This window comes from Giraffa tippelskirchi, chromosome 2, assembly GCF_054371585.1.
Source record: "Giraffa tippelskirchi isolate mGirTip1 chromosome 2, T2T-mGirTip1v1.2.pri, whole genome shotgun sequence".
In the NCBI taxonomy this organism is placed as follows: Eukaryota; Metazoa; Chordata; class Mammalia; order Artiodactyla; family Giraffidae; genus Giraffa; species Giraffa tippelskirchi.
Genome location: NC_137276.1, coordinates 202,488,989 through 202,509,727, shown reverse-complemented (window position 1 = coordinate 202,509,727; position 20,739 = coordinate 202,488,989). Strand labels below are relative to the sequence as shown.

Genomic DNA, 20,739 nt, shown 5'->3' with positions numbered 1-20,739 from the left:
CAATAGATTACTTAAGATAGTCCATACTTGATTATAAAACAGGTTTGGCGTTGGACAGTTTTGCCCAACTGTAGTAATGGTAAGTGTTCTGAGCACTTTGAGGGAGGCTGGTCTAAGCTGTGATGTTAAGTTGGTTAGGTGTATTAAACACATTTCAACTTCCAATCTTTTTAACCTAAGATGGTTTTATTGGAATATAACTCTTGTAAGTAGAGCAAGATTATTATAATGGTTGACTTTACAGATTATTCTAAATAATGTGAATGGGGTCTCACCTGGTCAGCTGAAATCCTTAGGAGCAAAAACAGATTTTCCAGAGAAGGAATTTTGCCTCAAGATGGCAATATAAACTCTTTTTTGAGTTTCAAGTTTGCTAGCCAGATCTACAGATTTTGGACTCACAAGTCCCCATAATCATGTGAGCCAATTCCTTAAAATAAATCTGTTTATATTTGCATTATATTTATTATATAAAGAGATAGACACATATACAGAATCTTATATATACAATGATTTATATGTATAATCTCTTGATATATGATCTCCATGTTGTATGTATGTACACAGTGTATATGTTTTATACATACACAAAGGATATGTATATACAACTCTTGATTTGTGTGTGTATCTGTATGTGTGTGTGATATTTTTTTCATGGTTAGACTAGAGTTACAGGTCTGGGGATTGTATTTTTGCCATTCTCATCACTCTCAATGTATCATACCAAGAGTGCACACTATCAGCCTGACTTAACTGATGATGCAAGCCATGACCACCTGCTAAGGTAATTTTCCAGATTTTTCCACTGCAAAATCTTTATTCTCTTTTACCTACTCTGCTCTTTAGAAGGTGGTCACAGAGTGCAGCCCAACTCAAGGGAGGGAATTGGGGGTAAAGAGAATTAAGTTGTCTACCTTATTAAGAGGGAGTGTCTATGAAAACCTTCAGCATTCTTTTGGATGGGAGATTTGTCTCTTCTTCACATTTACTTATTTACTCAATCATATATATCAGTAAGAACTCATGGATATTTATTTTATGCTTTATGCAGAGACACATTATTTTATTGCTCAGGTTATTTCAGGTATGGCCATTGGGTACCTGTCAGTTAATCCCTGTTTCCCTTTGACACACTCTATTCTTTTAATTTGGAGGCACCTCTCCACACTCTAAACACTACAAGAAGCCCTGGACTTACCTTATATATTCCCTGCCTTAGTCCTAGAATCAGCCATTTCTCCAAGTAGTCCTGGTTCATTCATTTGGAGAATAACACTAGAAACCAAGATCTATAAGCTGGGTTCAAGCTCTTTTAAATTTTTGTTTCTATGTAACACATGACAAAAATATTTCCTGGAACTTAAAAATTATCTTGCCACAAATATCAGTTCACTTCAGTTCAGTTGCTGTGTCGTGTCCAACTCTTTGAGACCCCATGGACTGCAGCATGCCAGGCCTCCCTGTCCATCACCAACTCCCAGAGTTTGCTCAAATTCATATCCATTGAGTCGGTGATGCCATCCAACCATCTCATCCTCTGTCATCCCCTTCTCCTCCTGCCTTCAATCTTTCCCAACATCAGGGTCTTTTCAAATGAGTCAGTTCTTCGCATTAGGTGGCCAAAGTATTGGAGTTTCAGCTTCAGCATCAATCCTTTCAATGAATATTCAGGACTGATATCCTTTAGGATGGACTGGTTGGATCTCCTTGCAGTCCAAGGGACTCTCAAGAGTCTTCTCCGACACCACAGTTCAAAAGCATCAATTTTTCAGTGATCAGCTTTCTTTATAGTCCAACTCTCACATCGATACATGACTACTGGAAAAACCATAGCCTTGAATAGATGGACCTTTGTTGGCAAAGTAATGTCTCTGCTTTTTAATATGCTGCCTAGGTTGGTCATAGCTTTTCTTCTAAGAAGCAAGCGTCTTTTAATTTCATGGCTGCAGTCACCATCTGCAGTGTTTTTGGAGCCCCCCAAAATAAAATCTTTCACTGCTTCCATTGCTTTCCAATTTATTTGCCATGAAGTGATGGGACCAGATGCCATGACCTTAGTTTTTTGAATGTTGAGTTTTAAGACAACTTTTTCACTCTCCTCTTTCACTTTCATCAAGAGGCTCTTTAGTTCTTCTTCACTTTCTGCCATAAGGGTGGTGTCATCTGCACATCTGAGGTTATTGATATTTCTCCCACAAAGATAATAAAAATATATAAAAATATGATATGCCTTAGTCTGGCTTCAAATGCTATCCCCTCCCCCCACAGAAGACACTCAAATCCAACTAAAGACAAACAAACAAGGGAATTTCCTGGTGTTCTAATGGTTAGGACTCTGTACATCCACTGCTTGTAGCCTGGGTTTGATCCCTGGTTGGGGAACTAAGATCCCATAAGAAACATGGCCAAAAAAAAGAAAGAAAAAGACAAACAAGCAATACAAATGAGAGAGCCAAATTTTCACCCTTGATTCAGAGATCATCTATGATCTGTGGTGGAAGTCAGCAGAGGGAGTTTAATCAGCATGAGCTAAGACCTAAACAAGGATAAAAATCATCATTTTTCAGAATTCATGAGACTCAGTGATAATGTGTATGAAGTGTCAGCATAGGGCACAGCAAAAAGAAAGCACTGAACACAATGAAGTTGTGAGCCAATGAAGTATGTCTTAAAAAAAAATACCCAGATAGTAGATTTATCTAGATAGATATATCTGCTTAGTAGAATTAGGCATCCTATTGCTGTTTCTATATAGCTAAGTGATGCATACTTACCATAAGAAAGATTAAAGAGGATAGAGAGTGACTCTGTGTGTGTGTGTTGGGGGAGGGACCGCTATATCATATGATTGGTTTTAATCAATAGTTGACAACATGACTAGAGGGATCTGTGAAATGAAATTACATGCAGTGTTTTACATTATTTATATTACTGGAGTGAATGGAAAGTGACACTACAAACTCAGTTAAAAAGAATCCCTAGTGTCTGTAAATAAAGAAGTAATAAAGATATTTCATTTCTGACCTCCCCCCTCTTTCTAGAGGAAAAATAAATGACTTATAGCCAAATAGGTTGAGGTGAGAAATTCTCTAAAGAGATCTACAAACTTCTTCAAATCCAAATAAAATCATCTGTTCAGATTGATGCTCTTAATATGACCAAAAAGATATCTAAAATTGGGTGTGAGTACCATACACAGAGATCAAGTGATTCATTAGCTCAAGATAAATTTTAGAATCAGTGAACTCTCTTGAGTTTTCAGTTTACTTACATATTATATATGTATGTCTGTGCATACCCACACACCCATGTATGCTATAAATACATGTATGTCAGAAGAGTTAATTCATACATTTACAGCTGTTTCCTGTTATTAACTTAGACAAGTATGCACAAATAATTCAAACACTTACCTCATTTAATTTATATCTTTTTGTGGCAAAAAATTTGGCATGATACCTATTTTGTCAGTTTTCTGCCTTGCATTGTCTTATTCTAACTACCAGACAACTGTGGAAATTGCAGATTGATGGTTGATAATTTTCCCCTTTCTTCAAAAAATTACTTTTTAATTGTGCAAGTATTTACTGAATGAAGATGTATGTTTCTGATGACAGTACAGCCTTTCAATCCAAAAAACTGACTGGCCAAACTGTTTTTTAATTATGAGCTCTCATTTGCAATTCTTTTTTTAAAATTATTTTAATTGGATGATAATTCTTTACAAATTGTGATTGTTTTTGCCATACAGCAATATGAATCAGCTATAGGTATATGTGTCCTCTCCATCCTAAACCCCCACCCACCTCCTTCCCCACCACACCCCTCCAGATTGTCACAGAGCTCCAGCTTTGGGTTCCCAGCATCGTACATCAAACTCCCACTGGCTGTCTGTTTTACATATGGTAATGTACATGTTTCGGTGCTATTTTCTCAAATCATCCACCCTCTCCCTCTCCCAATGAGTCCAAAAGTCTGTTCTTTATGTCTGTATCTCCTTTGCTGCCCTGCACATAGGATTGTCAGTACCATCATTCTAGATTCCATATATATGTGTTAATATACAGTATTTGTCTTTCTCTTTCTGACTTACTTCACTCTGTATAATAGGCTCTATAGGTTCATCCACCTCATTAAAACTGACCCAAATGCATTCCTTTTTATAGCTGAGTAATATTTCATTGTGTATATGTAGTGCAACTTCTTTATTCATTCATCTGCCGATGGACATCTAGGTTGCTTCCACGTCCTAGCTATTGTAAATAGTGCTGCAGTGAACACTGGGGTACATGTGCCTTTTTCAGTTCTGGTTTCCTCAGGGTATATGCCCAGTAGTGGGATTGCTGGGATGTATGGTAGTTTTATTCCTAGTTTTTTAAGGAATTTCCATACTGTTCTCCATAGTGGTTATATCAGTTTGCATTCCCACCAATAGTGTAAGAGGGATCCCTTTTCTCCACACTCTTGCTAGCATTTATTGTTTGTAGACTTTTTGATGGTCATTCTGACTGGTGTGAGATGATACCTCATTGTCGTTTTGATTTGCATTTCTGTAATAATGAGCAATGTTGAGCATCTTTTCATGTGTTTATTAGCCATCTATATGTCTTTGGAGAAATATCTCTTTAGGTCTTCTGCCCACTTTTTGATTGAGTTGTTCATTTTTCTGGTGTTGAGCTGCATAAGCTGCTTGTATATATTGGAGATTAATTCTTTGTCAGTTGTTTCCTTTGCTATTATTTTCTCTCATTCTGAGGGCTGTCTTTTCAATTTGCTTATGGTTTCCTTTGTTGTGAAAAAGCTTTTAAGTTTAATTAGGTCCCCTTTATTTAGAGCCTTTATCCAGGTGGCTCAGTGGTAAAGAATCCACCTGCCAATGCAGGAGATGCAGAATATGTGGGTTTGATCCCTGGGTCAGGAAGATCCCCTGGAGTAGGTAATTGCAACCCACTCCAATATTCTTGCCTGGAAAATACCATGGACAGAGGAGCCTGGTGGGCTACAGTCTATGGGGGTCACAGAGTCAGACACGACTGAGTGACTGAGTCCTACTTCCTGACTAGGTCCCCTTTGTTTATTTTTGCTTTTATTTCTGTTACTCTGGAAGGTGGGTCATAGAAGGTCTTGCTATGATTTATATCAGAGAGTGTTTGTCCTATGTTTTCCTCTAAGAGCTTTATAGTTTCTGGTCTTACATTTAGGTCTGTGATCCATTTTGAATTTATGTTTGCATATGGAGTTAGGGAAAACTTTGGGAGACGAGGAACAGGGAGGCCTGGTGTGCTGCAGTCCATGGGGTCGCAAAGAGTTGGACACGACTAAGTGTCTGAACAACAGCATGGTGTTAGGAGGTGTTCTGATTTCATTGTTTTGCACGTGGTTGCAGTTCTTAAGGAGAAGGCAATGGCACCCCACTCCAGTACTCTTGCCTGGAAAATCCCATGGACGGAGGAGCCTGGTAGGCTACAGTCCATGGAGTTGTTAAGGGTCGGACATGACTGCGAGATTTCACTTTCACTTTTCACTTTCATGCATTGGAGAAGGAAATAGCAACCCACTCAAGTATTCTTGCCTGGAGAATCCCAGGGATGGGGGAGCCTGGTGGGCTGCCGTCTATGGGGTCGCACAGAGTCGGACACGACTGAAGCGACTTAGCAGCAGCAGCAGCAGCAGCAGCAGCAGTTCTTAAGCTTCCTCTGTCATTTATTCGTCCTACCAGCTGGGTATACTGGACTGTGAGCAGAAGGGGAAGAGGGAAAGAAATAAGAGACCATGACACCTGGTTGCTGCATCTCACTGGAGGCTGTGGCTGTTCCATTTTGTGTTCAGTGTATCCTGACCTAGTGTTGCCATTAAGGGGTTGCTGACTCATTCATAAAGCTGGCTTACCTAAGAGAAGAGTCTGAGTAGCTGACACGCTAAGCGGGCAGTACCTTAACAGCACCAAAAGGACTTCACTGTGACCTCCTAGTACCTTCAGAGAAGAAGCTAAAATAAGCAAATAAAAGCAGTTATGGGGGAAGATTGATACTTTGGTGATCTGCAGGAGTGGAGGAAATGTAAAATCCTCTTCTCTGTAAAGCAGCCCGTATCCCCTGCCTGGAAGAATGTGGGTAACAGTGCAGAAGCCTTGAAGGACAGACAAGTGGCAGGTGACAGTAACAGTGTGTTCCCGGTGACAAAAAACTTGGAATATGTCTCCAAATGCTGACTCACCATCCATGCAGTTACTGATCAAACAATAGCTCTTTATAAAACCAGTGATGATGCTTTTCCCCTCACTTTTACTTTAATTGTCTTAAGACCCTGGAAAAGTCACTGTGTGCTTTCTAAAATGAGGCACTGGGAATTAAGAGCTACAACTGGAACTCAAGTCTTCTAAACATTATATCACTTCTTTTAAAGCATTTTTCAGGTTTCTAGGTGAAACAGTCTATGCAAGCATACACGAGGGTCAAATACCTCTCTCTGATCCAGCAGAAATGACAAGAAAAACTGTTAAGTAATAAGTAAACTTCTGAAATACTTGCCCTTTGGTATAAGTAGAAGTACACAGAATCCCCCTTTGCTCACATAAATAAACAGCACATTCTCTGCACAGTTTTTGCCAAGAGTTAAAATCCAGATGTAATGTTTTAAATTATGGAGACAAAAATACTTATAACTACTGTAATCTTAAAGATTCCTCATACTAACAATTAAGAAATTCTGCCCTAAAGTATGAATGTTTCTCTGCAATCCTCTACAAATCACCACTAATAAGATAATAGAGCAGAAAAATTAGTAGGGAGTTCATTTGATTTTTTTCCCCCTGAAGGCTGGCTTTAGTGGGAAAATTTATCTACATTTCAATTCGCACGCATTGTGAATGATAAATGAACTCTACTGCATAAAGGACATGACATTGCTGTGCCTTAGATTTCTATTTTCTTTCATCAGAATATGCCACCTAGCAAAATTCATAGCTCAGTGCTTGTCTCTCTATAAGGAATATGTAGATTAATGAAACCCCACCCCTCTAAAGAACCCTAGTTCAGGACATGATTCAAAATAGGCAAAAAGAAATAGTCTGAGCGGTGTAAGGCCAGGCAGTAAGCTGCCTCCTTGTTTTGGTTTCTATCAGGCATGTCTGCTCTGGTTCATTCTAAACAGGAAGAGCAATAGGAAACCTATTTTATGATGCTTTCATCACCTGATTCAATGGCTGCAGGACCAGAAACAGTGAAAAGATATTTGCCCTGAAGCTGCAAGCAGAACACCAGAGGAAAACACATTACCCTTCATCGCGTCCCCCAGATCTGTCTGCACTGTCTCCTGAATTATTTGAATAGGTTCCTTATCCAGACAGCCTCCTGTATGATCCCGCATAGCAATGGCTATAACCCTGATGGGTGACAAATGTTGAACTGATATTGCTAAGGGGAGTCTGGAGTCAGAGGAAAAAAATAAGTGCATTCTTTTACAGTTGCTATGAGAAAAGTCAATTTATTGTCATTGGTTATTTTTTGATCTTGAGGAACATGGTGGCTAAATCCCTCATTTTATGTTAGAGATGAATACATCAGCTAAGAACAGGGCAAACTGAGAAACATCAAAGGTACAGAAAAGAAAATATGAAATGAGTTGACCCTCAGAGTTCAAATGGTATAAAGGGAGAAACATTCTAGGAAAAATGTTTACAGTTCAAGTTTTGATTATTAAACATGATGGCACTTTCTAGTATTAAACTAAAACATCAAGCATTATTAGCATGAGAGGTAAATTCTATTTTCGATAACAAAGCAATTCCTAACACTTTCTTGCTAATATTAAAAAGTGATGGAAATAAGTCTGTAGTCATTTGTGTTTTCTAGAATATAAAAAATTAAAACAGCAAAAATACTTACCCTAAAAAAGTCAATGAAGCTAGATCACTCTCACTTTTGATGTTGGTAACAAACGCAACAGAGAAGACAACATTATTATAGGGCAGACAGAATACAATTTTGCATCTATCTGTTGTGATTATTGAAAATGTTTAACCAATAAAAAGAAAAAATATTCTCACCAGAATACATGATGATGAGAATATTATTGATACAAAAATGGAGATGTAAAGTGAAGTATACTGCAAATATTAAAATGTTCTATAAGGCTGTTTACTATGACAGATAGAAGAAAAAACTCCAAACACATTCTATTTTGGACTCAATATTTTATTAATTTGCATATATTTTTATATTTCACACCTAGCAACATCTATTTATCATCATTCTTGGGGGGGAAAACTTGACAAAGGCAATTAACTTACATTACATCAGGTATAAATTTGAACTTTACACTGTGAACTCTAAAGATCATCAATCAACATAATGAAAATATAGCATATAACTGCACTGGTCTTTATGATTTACCACAGAGGTCGAAGGGGGGGAAAAAACAAGTTCTAGGTGTGAAGTAATTTCTTATCATCTTTTAAAGAGCCATGATAGAAAAGTAGCATATCTTTTTATACATAAGAAATGTAAAGGAAGGTAAGAAATTATAAACTAGAACACAAAACGTCAGGGTTGTACATCATGTTATTATCAATAACAGGCATGGTACAAGAGCGTGGCAGTGCTAAGATGTTAATAACATAGCTGAAAGGGGAAAAGCATTACAGAAGGCTTTCTTTCAGTTGTTTTCTAGGATGTATCACCATCAGCTGGCTTCGCTGTCAGGAAATCAAACTATTATTCTACTTTGAAATTAAAGCAAATTACACATGTCAGACCTAGATTTAAGGTTTTACTCAAATGATAAAGAAGATGGTTAAGACACAGGTTTAGCTATAAAAGGAAGTCTTTGTTGCTACTCTCTTCCATTACTAAACCAGTTTTTAAGAGAAAGACTTTCATGTATTCCTTATTAGTCACGATGCTGCTGCTGCTGCAAAGTCGCTTCAGTCGTGTCCGACTCTGTGCGACCCCATAGACGACAGCCCACCAGGCTCTGCCATCCCTGGGATTCTCCAGGCAAGAACACTGGAGTGGATTGCCATTTCCTTCTCCAGTGCATGAAAGGGAAAAGTGAAAGTGAAGTCAGTCAGTCGTGTCTGACTCTTAGCGACCCCATGGACTGTAGCCTACCAGGCTTCTCCGTCCATGGGATTTTCCAGGCAAGAGTACTGGAGTGGGGTGCCATTGCCTTCTCTGATTAGTCACGATAATCAGGCTAAAAACAAAGAAGCAGTCAGTATTAATGTAAAGGAAAATATTAAATCTTTAAAAAGGTGACAAATACTTTATGTCTCATAAGTAAGTACATCATAATTTCTCAGTTACAAATGGATTACACATCAGCGATTACACATTTGTGGCCTGCTATTTAATAAACCAAGGGGCAATTTCATGATGGAGTATCTCACTATTAACTGTCAAAGCAGTTAACTCAGCTTCTAAAAGTGTTCAGGTTTAGAGTTGGGAGGGGAGCTTAGATATCTGAGTTGGTTGGTATAATTTCAAGTTACAAAATAGTACCTAAAGAAAAAAAAAATAGTATTAACTCCCATACTTAGTCCATCATGCATATGTGCATAAGTGTGGGGAAGGTCTCAGAGCTGAGATAGGCATTTAAATTTCACTCTAAAAAAATTCCATAACATCACAGTAAAATAAACATTAGCAGAGACAACTGTGTAATATTTTTTTATTGGTTGAAAGTAAAAGATGTTTTCTGAAATGTTACAATTACCAGGTCAAGCCTTCAGAAATGAAGATATTAGCACCCACCAAGATACTAAATGAAATAGAGACCACAAGATAAAACTTATGCAAAATAAAGCATGGATGGGTTCATAGGCAACAACTTTTATATTTGATACAATTCTTTGTTTTATATTATTACTATATATTTATTACAGTATTTCTAAGCAACTTTGAAAAAGAAAAGGAACAATCTCTAGTGTCTTGTAATTTAGACCAAGAGATACCAGAACAAATAAAGTCACCAAATATTTGCCTTAAAAAAATACTGCATACATTCAACAGAAATAATCAAACATGGACACATGATTCAAATTTGAACTTAAAAGGATTAAATAATTGGCCTGTAAGGCAAAATTCTTTAAAGACATGATATGTAACACTTCAAGGATCCTAGCTGTTCAGATGGCTGGACAATGTAGTCTAGGATCTCTAAAATTTCAAAAATATGTCCCCTTCTACTCTTTAAAGAATAAAGTTTGACATTCATTTTCATAAACCAATACTGAATTTCAGACATCGGACATTTCGGCTAGACAAATATATTTTGAAAAGCTTACGCATTACAAGTTCTGGGACAATGAGTGTGGGAAAACAAAGCGCAGGTCTTCCTCTGTGGGAGCTGAAATCAGATCTCTTCAGTTGGGCAGGTCCACATTGCGAAGGATGAGGGCCACTCGGTTTGGAATGTACACCTAGATCAACACAGTCGTGTCAGTGCATTTGAAAGAAACACTGGGCTTCATATCGTATCAAAGCGACTTGATAATCGTATCAAAGCACATGCAGCCCGCATTTGCGTCAATTACAGCTCCCTTTACAATCCTACTGACTCTGAGGAGGCTCTATTCGACAGTTCTGGCATTAAGACTCCTTTAAAACGATCACCGCTAGAGGGCTCCATACGCTTTACAAAAACCGACGCTCCCCAGACACAAAGGACAGAAATAGCCTTGGCGGCTCTGGTTCCGAACTAGCAGGTAGTGAAGGCAGGCTGCCCTCCAGTTCACAACGTTAGTCTAGTCAGGTAAATAAAAGTAACATACGAAAGACTAGTCAAGTCAGGACACTTATTATGGTTCTGGTTTGTGTCTTCTCCTGTCATTTTAGGAACAAAACCTTAACGGTAATAGTATAAGGTTATTTTAAGTGTATTTTAGTCCCTGCCCCAATTTAAATCAGTCAAGAGGCTTGCCATTAATTGAAGGTGCAGTCCACTTCTTTGCATGCCCTGCAGAGTCCTGACTCAGCTCCTTCTTGAATATGTGCAACTCCCTTCTCAGATATGCTCTACTTATCCCTTCTCCCTTTACCAGCTCCCGCCACAGAGCCTTGCGGGTCCTTGAACACACCGCATCTTTCCCTTCCTTCCTCACGGTCTTGGCCTCTGCCTGGTCCCCTGTTCAGAACACTCTTTCCTGGGCTAGTTCCCTATCTCTTAGATCTTGAAAAATCCCAACTCCATGGGGAGGTGTTCTTTGACACCTCTAGATCTGACGGTGTCTCCATTTCATTTTCTATCACAGCACCATTTTTCTTTCTATCTGAACATTTAACACAATTTGTAATTTTTTTCCAACTTTATGATCAGCCCTTCCCACTAGACTATTAGGTTTACCAGGGCAGAGGCCATATGTCTTCATATTTCTAACTTTTAGTAGGTGCCAGTGGACAAAGTAGGTGCCAGTGATGACTAAATAGAAGAATGAATAAAGGAATAAGTAATTGTGGGATCAATATGTGTATATTTTATAAGATATTCTTTAATATACTTGCATCTAAAATAATTTTTATAAAACTAAGAAGTGATTTGAACTGCTTGATGCTTAACTGTGTGCTATTTTACACTTAAGGGATTAATTACTATTAGCAAAGCAGACAGTAAAAATAATATTACATATTGCTGTCATCATTGTGAGAGTATCTATTTCTGAATTTGTGAATATTGTACAATTTTCAGTTACTTTAACTAAAAACTTGACCAATGGTTTAAAAAAAAAAAGAGAAAGGCTTTTATAGTTTAGAGCTAGAATGAAAGATGAAACAAACAACAACAGAACTTTAGGGAAAAAAATTAAAGAACAGAACAGCTGATTTTCACTGACTGAGACCACTGTATGTCCAGTGTATCTCAAGTCAGCAAATGAACACAATGTTTTCCCACAAGGTTGCTGTGATAAAGACATCTTACAATTGTTTTTAAAAAGTTAGATACACCAATACAGTTAGTTGTGAACATTAATGATTAAAGCAGTTTTTAAATGATGGAATTTTGAAAAATTTATATTATGAATGCAGTAACTAGAGAACAGTTTTTCTAATCTTGAATTAAAAATAACAGTGACTTAGGCAAAGATTACTGTCATCTGAGAAAAATGTCACACAAGCTAACAGTTTACTGGGTTACTCACTGTCTCAGACTGATATGCAATCCAGTATTTAACTTCCAAAAGATAAATATTACATCCTTGTGTTCATTAAGCGTGGGGAACTCTGCATTTCAGTGCCATAATCAGTTTCCCTACAATTTACACATTGTTTTTAATGTCATATAGCTTTTAAAACACATCATGATATAATGGCTAATATCTCTTCCATTCAATATTTTCTCTTTGACAGTGATAGGTAAGCTGTTGTAAGATTGGCTCAACCAACAGAAAGCCGGAGCTACCCATGAACAAAAGCAGGACTATACCCAGGGGTCCGGACAGATCTAGTGCAACTATGGCCTATTTCCACAATGACGCTACAGACTAAAGCAACACAGACCAAAGCCAGAGAGGAGAAATCAAAGAAATCAATAGATTCAGTCAATTCCCTCTCCAAGTCTTCTCAAATCAGGCATGAATCCAGAGAGAACAGTTCTGGGACTTCCCTGGCATTTCAGTGGTTAAGACTCTGTGATTTCAATGCACGGGGTGTGGGTTCAATCCCTAGTCATGTAACTAAGATGCCACATGTCAGAGTCAAAAAATTTAAAAAAGAAAAGAGAGAGATACTTGTTCTGCCTTGTTCTAACTGTTTAGGGAATCATAGTAACTATTTGTAAGTAACCAGCAGGACAGCGGGTTATAATCAGAATGGTTCTGAATTGTTCTTTTAAGACCATTCTAAAACTGAAGACCGATCTAAATTTCTCAGTAGCATGGGAAACTGAAGAAAAGGATTTCAGTTCCGTTTACCTTAAAAATATTTTTCTGATATCTTTCACCCTATATGCAGATAAAGAGATTCTGATTGGCCCAAGTCTCCAGAGAAAGAACCAGTAAAGCACATGTAAGGCCTGGGACAAAGTGTGGCAGGTCCCTGCTCAGTATGGCTCAGCGATACATCAGGACGTTGCCTCAGTCTCGTACTGGATCTTACACAGTTTCGGTATCTACCCTGATTTTATTACCTCATACTGATTTAATTAATGAAATATGAATAACTATAAGCTGATAATTTTGAAGCAATCTTACTCTCTGTGATCTCTGGTATTTTAGCTAGCCCAAATTGAAGAGTAAAACAAAAAGGGTGATGTAAGAACTTCAAGGTTGGCAATAAATGCACTGAATTTCCTCTTTTGGCATTTAATTGTTAAAAAATGCTCTAAGAATTCTCTCTAAATGATGCTGGCCATTTTACGTAAGGACTTTTATGATGCCAATTCCAGTCACACTTCAAGGCTGCTTAATACTATCTGCTCAAAAACCATTGGTTGATAATTGTACAATATCATTAGCAGGAATATTGTAAAATTATACTTTTTCACAGCAGTGTTAATTATAAAATGTGTTCATGTTGCTTCAGAGCCCTTGTAGTATAGGCAACATGAAAAAATTTCCCCAAGCAACAGATTTTTATCGTAACTATGGCTATTTATGGATTTTGGAGTTTTCTTCTTTATTAGGGTTCTGCATATATAAATCAATGTTCTTAGTAGTTAGGAAATGACTACCAATTATACTAAAGGACTTAAGATAATTAGAGCTAATTCTTATGATGAAACAATTACAGACATAAACAATTTGGGGCTCTATAATTTAGTGCTAAGTATTGGCTTCTGTAAATCTCAATTTACAATTTTAATACTATAAATAGTTTTGATTCCTATGGCAAAAGAAATATGAACATATTTTAAGTAAATTTACATATAACTGCTTATATTTAAATATGAATATCTCATATTTAAGTTTATGTATACAGAAACCATTTAGTATACATATCACAAATAGTATATGCTGATAAACATATTCACCATGCCCATTTACTAGTCATTAAGCGATGAACATTTTGTAGCTAGGATCACATTAAGAACATATGAGACAGTGTAATGTAAAGTCATGAATTTTATTTTTTTCTAGCTGTCTTTGTAATCTGTTCTTCACAAGGAATCAGAATGCCACAGCATAATCTGGTTCATTTATTAAGAGAGTCAAAATGCATGCCATCTACCCAGTTATTTTGACTACATAATGACTTAATCACTACACCAACTATTACTATGGATTAAAAAAAAAAAAACCTGATCATACAATGATCTACTATATTATGCCATCCAAGCAAAGTATTATGTTCTTCTTGGGTCAAAATTGATTTACAAATATTAATTACATGGTTTTTGAAAACAGGTTATCAAAAATTTAGAAATAGCAAACTTAAAAATAATTTTCAATAAAAATACTTAAAAGGCAAATTTTAAAATGTTCTTATAAATTGTAAAATTTAGCAACTGTATAAATCATAGTGAAAACACCATTTGTTGAAAAGAGGATTAGATCTTAACAATCTACATATATGTTTATCACAAATTATTTTGAAAATTAAGGATGATGTAAAATAATTCTAATTTTCACATATATCCTTTAATTTATAAAATATTTTCTAAGGAAAAAACTTATTATAATTCATTATTTTGCATTAGGCTTAAGAGAAAAGTGATCTAGTAAATATTTCTATGTAGAAGTATATACTTAGAAATATGAAAGAGAGAAAACTTTATGAATTAAAATTGATTTGTTTGGAAAAAAACTAACCATTTTCATAATTCTTGGTAGAGCAAAAAAACATTTCCCAACTTAATTTATATTTGCAATGCCTACAACTGAGGGACAATAAAAAAGATATGTCTATGTTAAACACCCTATTTAAACTAAAAGTCTACCTTTGAATCACCAAATTTAGAATGGAACTAAACAGATCTATTTCTTAAAATTAAGGAGATTTACTGGCAAAGTAATAGATGCTAAAACTATTGCTTTATTCACATTTCACCATTAAGACTACTTAAGTTATTGTAAAACAATCGAATTTATTTCAGGTTCAATGATCTCTGTTCTTTCATTTGTGCCATGGAGTTTGAATTTATGAATCAGAAAAGAAAAAGAAAGCACTCTTGCCCCTCCTGGTTATTGATGAAGTTACAGGTTAAATATAAATTCTTATATCAGAAGCTAAAATATAGAGAAATCATTATGCTAAAATGGAGTTTCCCAAAACTGCCAGTAAAGCAGAATGGAAAAGTTCTGCCTTATAGCTTCTTGGCATTTGTGAGATACTCTGATCTTAGCATATACATTTCAGCAGCAGTACACATGCAATTCTCCTCTGGCTTCACAGTTTTAACTGATGGAGCACATAAAGAAGATGCCGGGGTGGTACCTGCTGAAGCTGCAGCATGTATGGCTATTTTAAGATTCCTTTGAACTCTGTTTGTTGCTATCTTTGAAAACAGATTTAACACTTATTCAGCAGATCCTTTGGATTACTGAGCTTGCATATTAAGCTTTGGCAAATACAGTGTGCTAGTTGTGACGGACAGAAATTTCCTGGAAAAGTCACATTTTTGTCTCCCCTTCCCTCTTTATTTTAGGCAGAAGGCAGGTCAAATGAGACCTAAAACCTGACTGGATCCCAGCACATTATCGATCAGTTTAATAAAGAGTCCCGTCATATTGAGGCATTCTTATACTGGATGTATATTTGGATCTTCAAAAGATAACTCAGGTAAGAAGGAATTTGTTTTATTGGATTTTCTGGTCTACTTGGGCTCCCTTATTAAATAAAAAAAATTATTACATTGCATTAATATAAATTATTCAAAAATCACAATACCATAATGAATACTATGACTATTTTATGTACCCACATCTTGCTTAAGAAATCATCTCTAACCACCAACCTTTTTTTTTTTTTTTAAATTGTAGTGCAGTTAATTTACTGGGTGCCTTATTTTTTACATTAAAACCCATGATCATTTCATTTGGAGTCTAAAGACTTATTTAAAATGAGTTATTCCTAAAGCACCTGTAGTCATCAAAAACAAGATGCTGCTGCTGGGAAGACAGAACCAATATTTACCTCCTGACCCAGTGGGATCAGAATTCTATTACAGGTAGTGATTAAGCTCTGCTCTATTTCTCATATGCTTGCAAGGCTGTATCCCTCTACCTGTTACGGAGACTTATGTGACATTCTCCATTCCATCAGCTCATTTAGAACTGCACAGTCCATATTTGCAAGATCAATTTAATTAGTGCTTGAAAAGTAATCTCCTGTCTGTGGCTGCCACTGGTTACTTGGCTTGTTTTAATTATGACAGAATATCTTTGCCCTTAAAAAAATCAAAAGGATGTCAAGATATTTTCTGCCCAGCCTCAAAGATTGCAAGCCCTCGCCTAAGATGATAATTTCTCCAAAGTTGGGAGAATGTCCTCAAAGCATCTAGTGTCTTGGCATGCTTAGAATACCTAAATAAACATTGAACAGCCAAGAAAATAATAATTTTAAAATATATGTACAGCAGCATTTTGCAGTTTCCCCAAAGCATGGCTGTGTTAATGAATTTATACCTAAGAATCTCTTGCTGTAGGCAGGATACTATTATTAATCCTCACTATACAGACAGGCAAACTCAGGCACAAAAAGGTCAAATTACTCAAGGTCTCATAGCTGGTATCCATAAATGGCAGACTGGCGACTTAACCCCAAATCCCCTGCCATGACATTTTGTGATCTTTTCCCTGTATTACCAGGCTTCCCTCACCAACATAACCCTCTTCGGCTACATGAACCTTTAGGAAAGTTAGCTATGTAACATATTTGCTGGCTGAAATTTCAAATCCCTTTCAGTCTATATCAACTGGTTCAAGTACGGCTTTTCACAACTGGGTGCTGCTTCTCCATGACTCCTCCTTATGAGCTCGGTCACCTTCCCTAACCCCTCAGGGGTCTCTAACTCTTCGGTTATTTCAGAGCTTCAAGATCATTTTCTCATTCATTTCAGAAACTATTTTTATCAGTCTTATTTTACATGTCAAAACTGAATGTTCTGACAACCACAGCAAGCATTCTTTGAAGAAAGAATCTGCTGGCACTTGTGAGCCCTCCCTCTTGAAAATACATATGAATTTGTATTTCCATCTAAAGCCAAATCAACATCATCATCAATACCACCACCCTACACACACACTGAGGGTAACACTTAGGTCTCTGAAGGCTATTGTCTTTGCTCAGAGCTGATAATCAACAATTTAATCTTATTCATCTCTGCTCTTTTATTTTATGCTGCTGTCTTTGACATATATCATAGCAGCTTACAAGGTAAGGTGCTGGCACCATCCTGGGAGGTGGGAATATAGTAGCAAAAGGGGGAAGCAAGGGGTACCATACAGATTCTCATGTTTGATATTTATCTAAACTTTTTTTTTTAATGAGAGAATTAAACAGCAATGATAAAACTATACATTATGGGATACATCTTGGCCTTACATAAGTGAAACAAATCTTAATCCAAGTTCCTTCCTTGTGAAACAAGCAAACAAAAAACTGCAGTGCTGAGACAGACAGGTAGAAGAAGAGGGATGAGAAAGGAAGAGAGATACATGACTAGTCATGAAAAGTGAAACATATATAATGCAGATGTGGACTTGGCCATAAATGAAGAATTTCTCCACCTATGCAGAATTTCTAAATTCTACAGTACAATTTTTTTATTGAAATATAGTTTCAGGTATACGACATGATTCAAATTTTTTATATATTATACTCCATTCATAGTTATTATAAAATATTGGCTATATTTTCTGTGCTGTACAATATATCTGTGCAGCTTATTTACTTCATAAATAGTATTTTGTACTTCTTAATCCCTAACTCTGTTCTGCTGCTACCCCTTCCTTATCCCCACTGGTAACCACTAGTTTGTTCTTTATATCTGTGACTCTATTTCTGTTTTGTTATATTCACTTGTTTATTTTTTAGACTCCACATATAAGTGATAACAAATAGTATCTGTCTTTCTTTGACTTCTTTCATTAAGCATAATACCCTCCAGATCCATCCATATTGTTGTAAATGGCAAAATTTATTCTACATTTTAAAAAGAAATTCAACTTAGTAGTTTAAAGCAGTATCCTGTCATTGTGTCAACCTCACAAAGTAAAATTTAGTTAATATAAAACAACACTCTCCTCAGTAATACAAAGAAACCAGAGAACTTTATAACTAGAATGAATTCACAGTCTTTAATGACTACATGAAAGAAAAAAAAATGTATATACAGATTTTTTTAAGGTGTTTAAAATGAAACTTTGATAGTCCATAATACAGAAAGCTGCAAGAATAGAAGGAAAGTAAATTGTTGTAGAAAAATTAAGAAATATAATAGAAAGAAAGCTAAAACCTGCCTTCCTCTTATGTCTTGAGAAATAATTTTTAATCTTATTAATATTCAAATTTCCCCAATTGTCTGCTAAATATCCTTTATTATTTGTTTTTCCAAAACCCAGTGAGTCCAGCACCACACATTGCATCTGTTTTCTTAGTGCGATCAATACCCCTTCCCTACTCCCTGTGTTGTTTCCATGTTGCTTACTTGCTGAAGAGTTGTTTTCTTGGACAAAAAGGCATACCTTTGAAAATACAGAATAAATTTAAATGAAATGAAAATACCTTAAAATCTTACTTACCAAAAGAGAACAGGGACAGTTATTATGTTCAAAAGGTTCAGAGAAGAATTCGGTATTGTGGTCCAGTCTCTTGTGTCCTCCGTATTCTGCTGCGTCTGAATCGAGCACAATTTTGTACGTATAGCTCTTAAGGAATTACAACGGTTCAGGAGTTGAATGAGACATTATATAATATGTCTGAGACAGGATTTAGTAGCGAGTATTCTGAACATTGGTAAATGATGACTTGTGCTGTTTCTCATTTCTTCTCTACTATTTCAGTTTCTCATGTTTGAAAGGGGCTTTGTAGGCTATCTAGTCCACACACCCACAGGACATTTGTTATCCTTTTATCACAGCTTGGCGCATGATTATCCATACCTATTAGTGAAGAATGTACTTCTTCGTGCAACCAATTCCATTTTTTGGAAATGCTTCTCCATATTGAGCAGAATTTCGATTTTGTGAAAACTTTTTCCACCCAGAAAAGCCATAAAGAATAAGTTCAAAATACAGTAGCTTTCAAATATTTAATAAAAGCTATGCTATCTCCATTGGTCCTCTAGATACATTACTAAATACTTTTAGATAGAATCCGAGAACCTTCAATCATTTCTCATTTGATATGGCTGTTTCTCTTTTCCCATCTCTGAATTCATTCTAGTTTGCTAGATCCTGGTTGACAAAGTGAGGAACACAGAAGTGAACTAAAGGTCCACATGTGTTCTGAAGACTGAGCACCCTTGCGTACAGAAACATGCTCCTGTTAATGCACAAGATCATGTAAACATACTATCCATTATGCCACAGAATTCATGTTGTAATCATGTGATCTGCTATAATTTAACACCTGATTTTTCACAATGAACTATTTGTATGGTAGTAGTATTATATTTATTTAACTTATATGTGCTTATTTAACTTATATGCGCTTATTTAACTTATATAGAGAGTACATCATAAGAAACGCTGGGCTGGAAGAAACACAAGCTGGAATCAAGATTGCCGGGAGAAATATTAATAACCTCAGATAGGCAGATGACACCACCCTTATGGCAGAAAGTGAAGAAGAACTAAAGAGCCTCTTGATGAAAGTGAAAGAGGAGAATGAAAAAGTTGGTTTAAAGCTCAACATTCAGAAAACAAAGATCATGATATCTCCCATCACTTCATGGCAAGTAGATGGAGAAACAGTGGAAACAGTGGCAGATTTTATTCTTTTGGGCTCTAAAATCACTGCAAATGGTGACTGCAGCCATGAAATTAAAAGACGCTTGCTCCTTGGAAGAAAAGTTATGACCAACGTAGACAGCATATTAAAAAGCAGAGACATAACTTTGCCAACAAAGGTCCGTCTAGTCAAGGCTATTTTTTTCCAGTAGTCATGTATGGATGTGAGAGTTGGACTATAAAGAAAGCTGAGTGCTAAAGAATTGATGCTTTTGAGCTGTGGTGTTGGAGAAGACTCTTGAGAGTCCCTTGGACTGCAAGGAGATCCAACCAGTCCATCCTAGAGGAAATCAGTCCTGAATATTCATTGGAAGGACTGATGCTGAAGCTGAAACTCCAATACTTTGGCCACCTGATGTGAAGAGCTGACTCACTGGAAAAGACCCTGATGCTGGGAAAGATTGAAGGCGGGAGGAGAAGGGGACGACAGAGGATGAGATGGTTTGATGGCATCACCAACTCAATGGACATGAGTTTGAGTTAACTCTGGGAGTTGGTGATGGACAGGGAGGCCTGGCGTGCTGCAGTCCATGGGGTCGCAAAGAGTCGGATACAACTGAGTGACTGAACTGAACTGACTGAGTATTGTATTTATAACAAAAGAACAGCTATGGTTCCTATGTTAAAATTTATACTCTGAATGTCTAGAAATGATACTTGGTTAAAAAATCTACAAGTAAACATACATGGATACTTAGAAATTTAAGTTTCTTCTAGCTTAAGGAGGGAGACAGACGGGTACCTAGGTTCTTTGCATTTTCCTGGTATTTAATCTCAGAAATGTTCGTATATTTTTATTACAGCAAAAGCTATCACGTTAAAAGTACATGGGGATAAGAAGCTATGACTATCAT

At 36.5% G+C, this 20,739-nt stretch overlaps 1 protein-coding gene and 1 long non-coding RNA gene across 2 annotated transcripts in view; one reads left to right on the top strand and one right to left on the bottom strand.

Annotated features, from left to right (window-relative positions):
- LOC145531032 (uncharacterized) overlaps positions 1-20,580 on the top strand; it is a 37,020-nt gene extending 16,440 nt beyond the window's left edge. Inside the window, exons 2-5 of the long non-coding RNA XR_014072130.1 lie at positions 12,345-12,566; positions 12,948-13,100; positions 15,580-15,713; positions 19,605-20,580. This is a non-coding gene — a long non-coding RNA (uncharacterized LOC145531032). The remainder of the gene's footprint in view (positions 1-12,344; positions 12,567-12,947; positions 13,101-15,579; positions 15,714-19,604) is intronic.
- Positions 8,180-20,739, bottom strand: part of GBE1 (1,4-alpha-glucan branching enzyme 1) — a 297,215-nt gene continuing 284,655 nt past the window's right edge. The window contains exons 15-16 of the mRNA XM_081552326.1: positions 18,677-18,794; positions 8,180-10,420 (exon numbers count right to left, since the gene is read on the bottom strand). Of these exons, the coding sequence (XP_081408452.1) occupies positions 10,364-10,420; positions 18,677-18,794 (175 nt within the window). The 3' untranslated portion in view covers positions 8,180-10,363. The remainder of the gene's footprint in view (positions 10,421-18,676; positions 18,795-20,739) is intronic.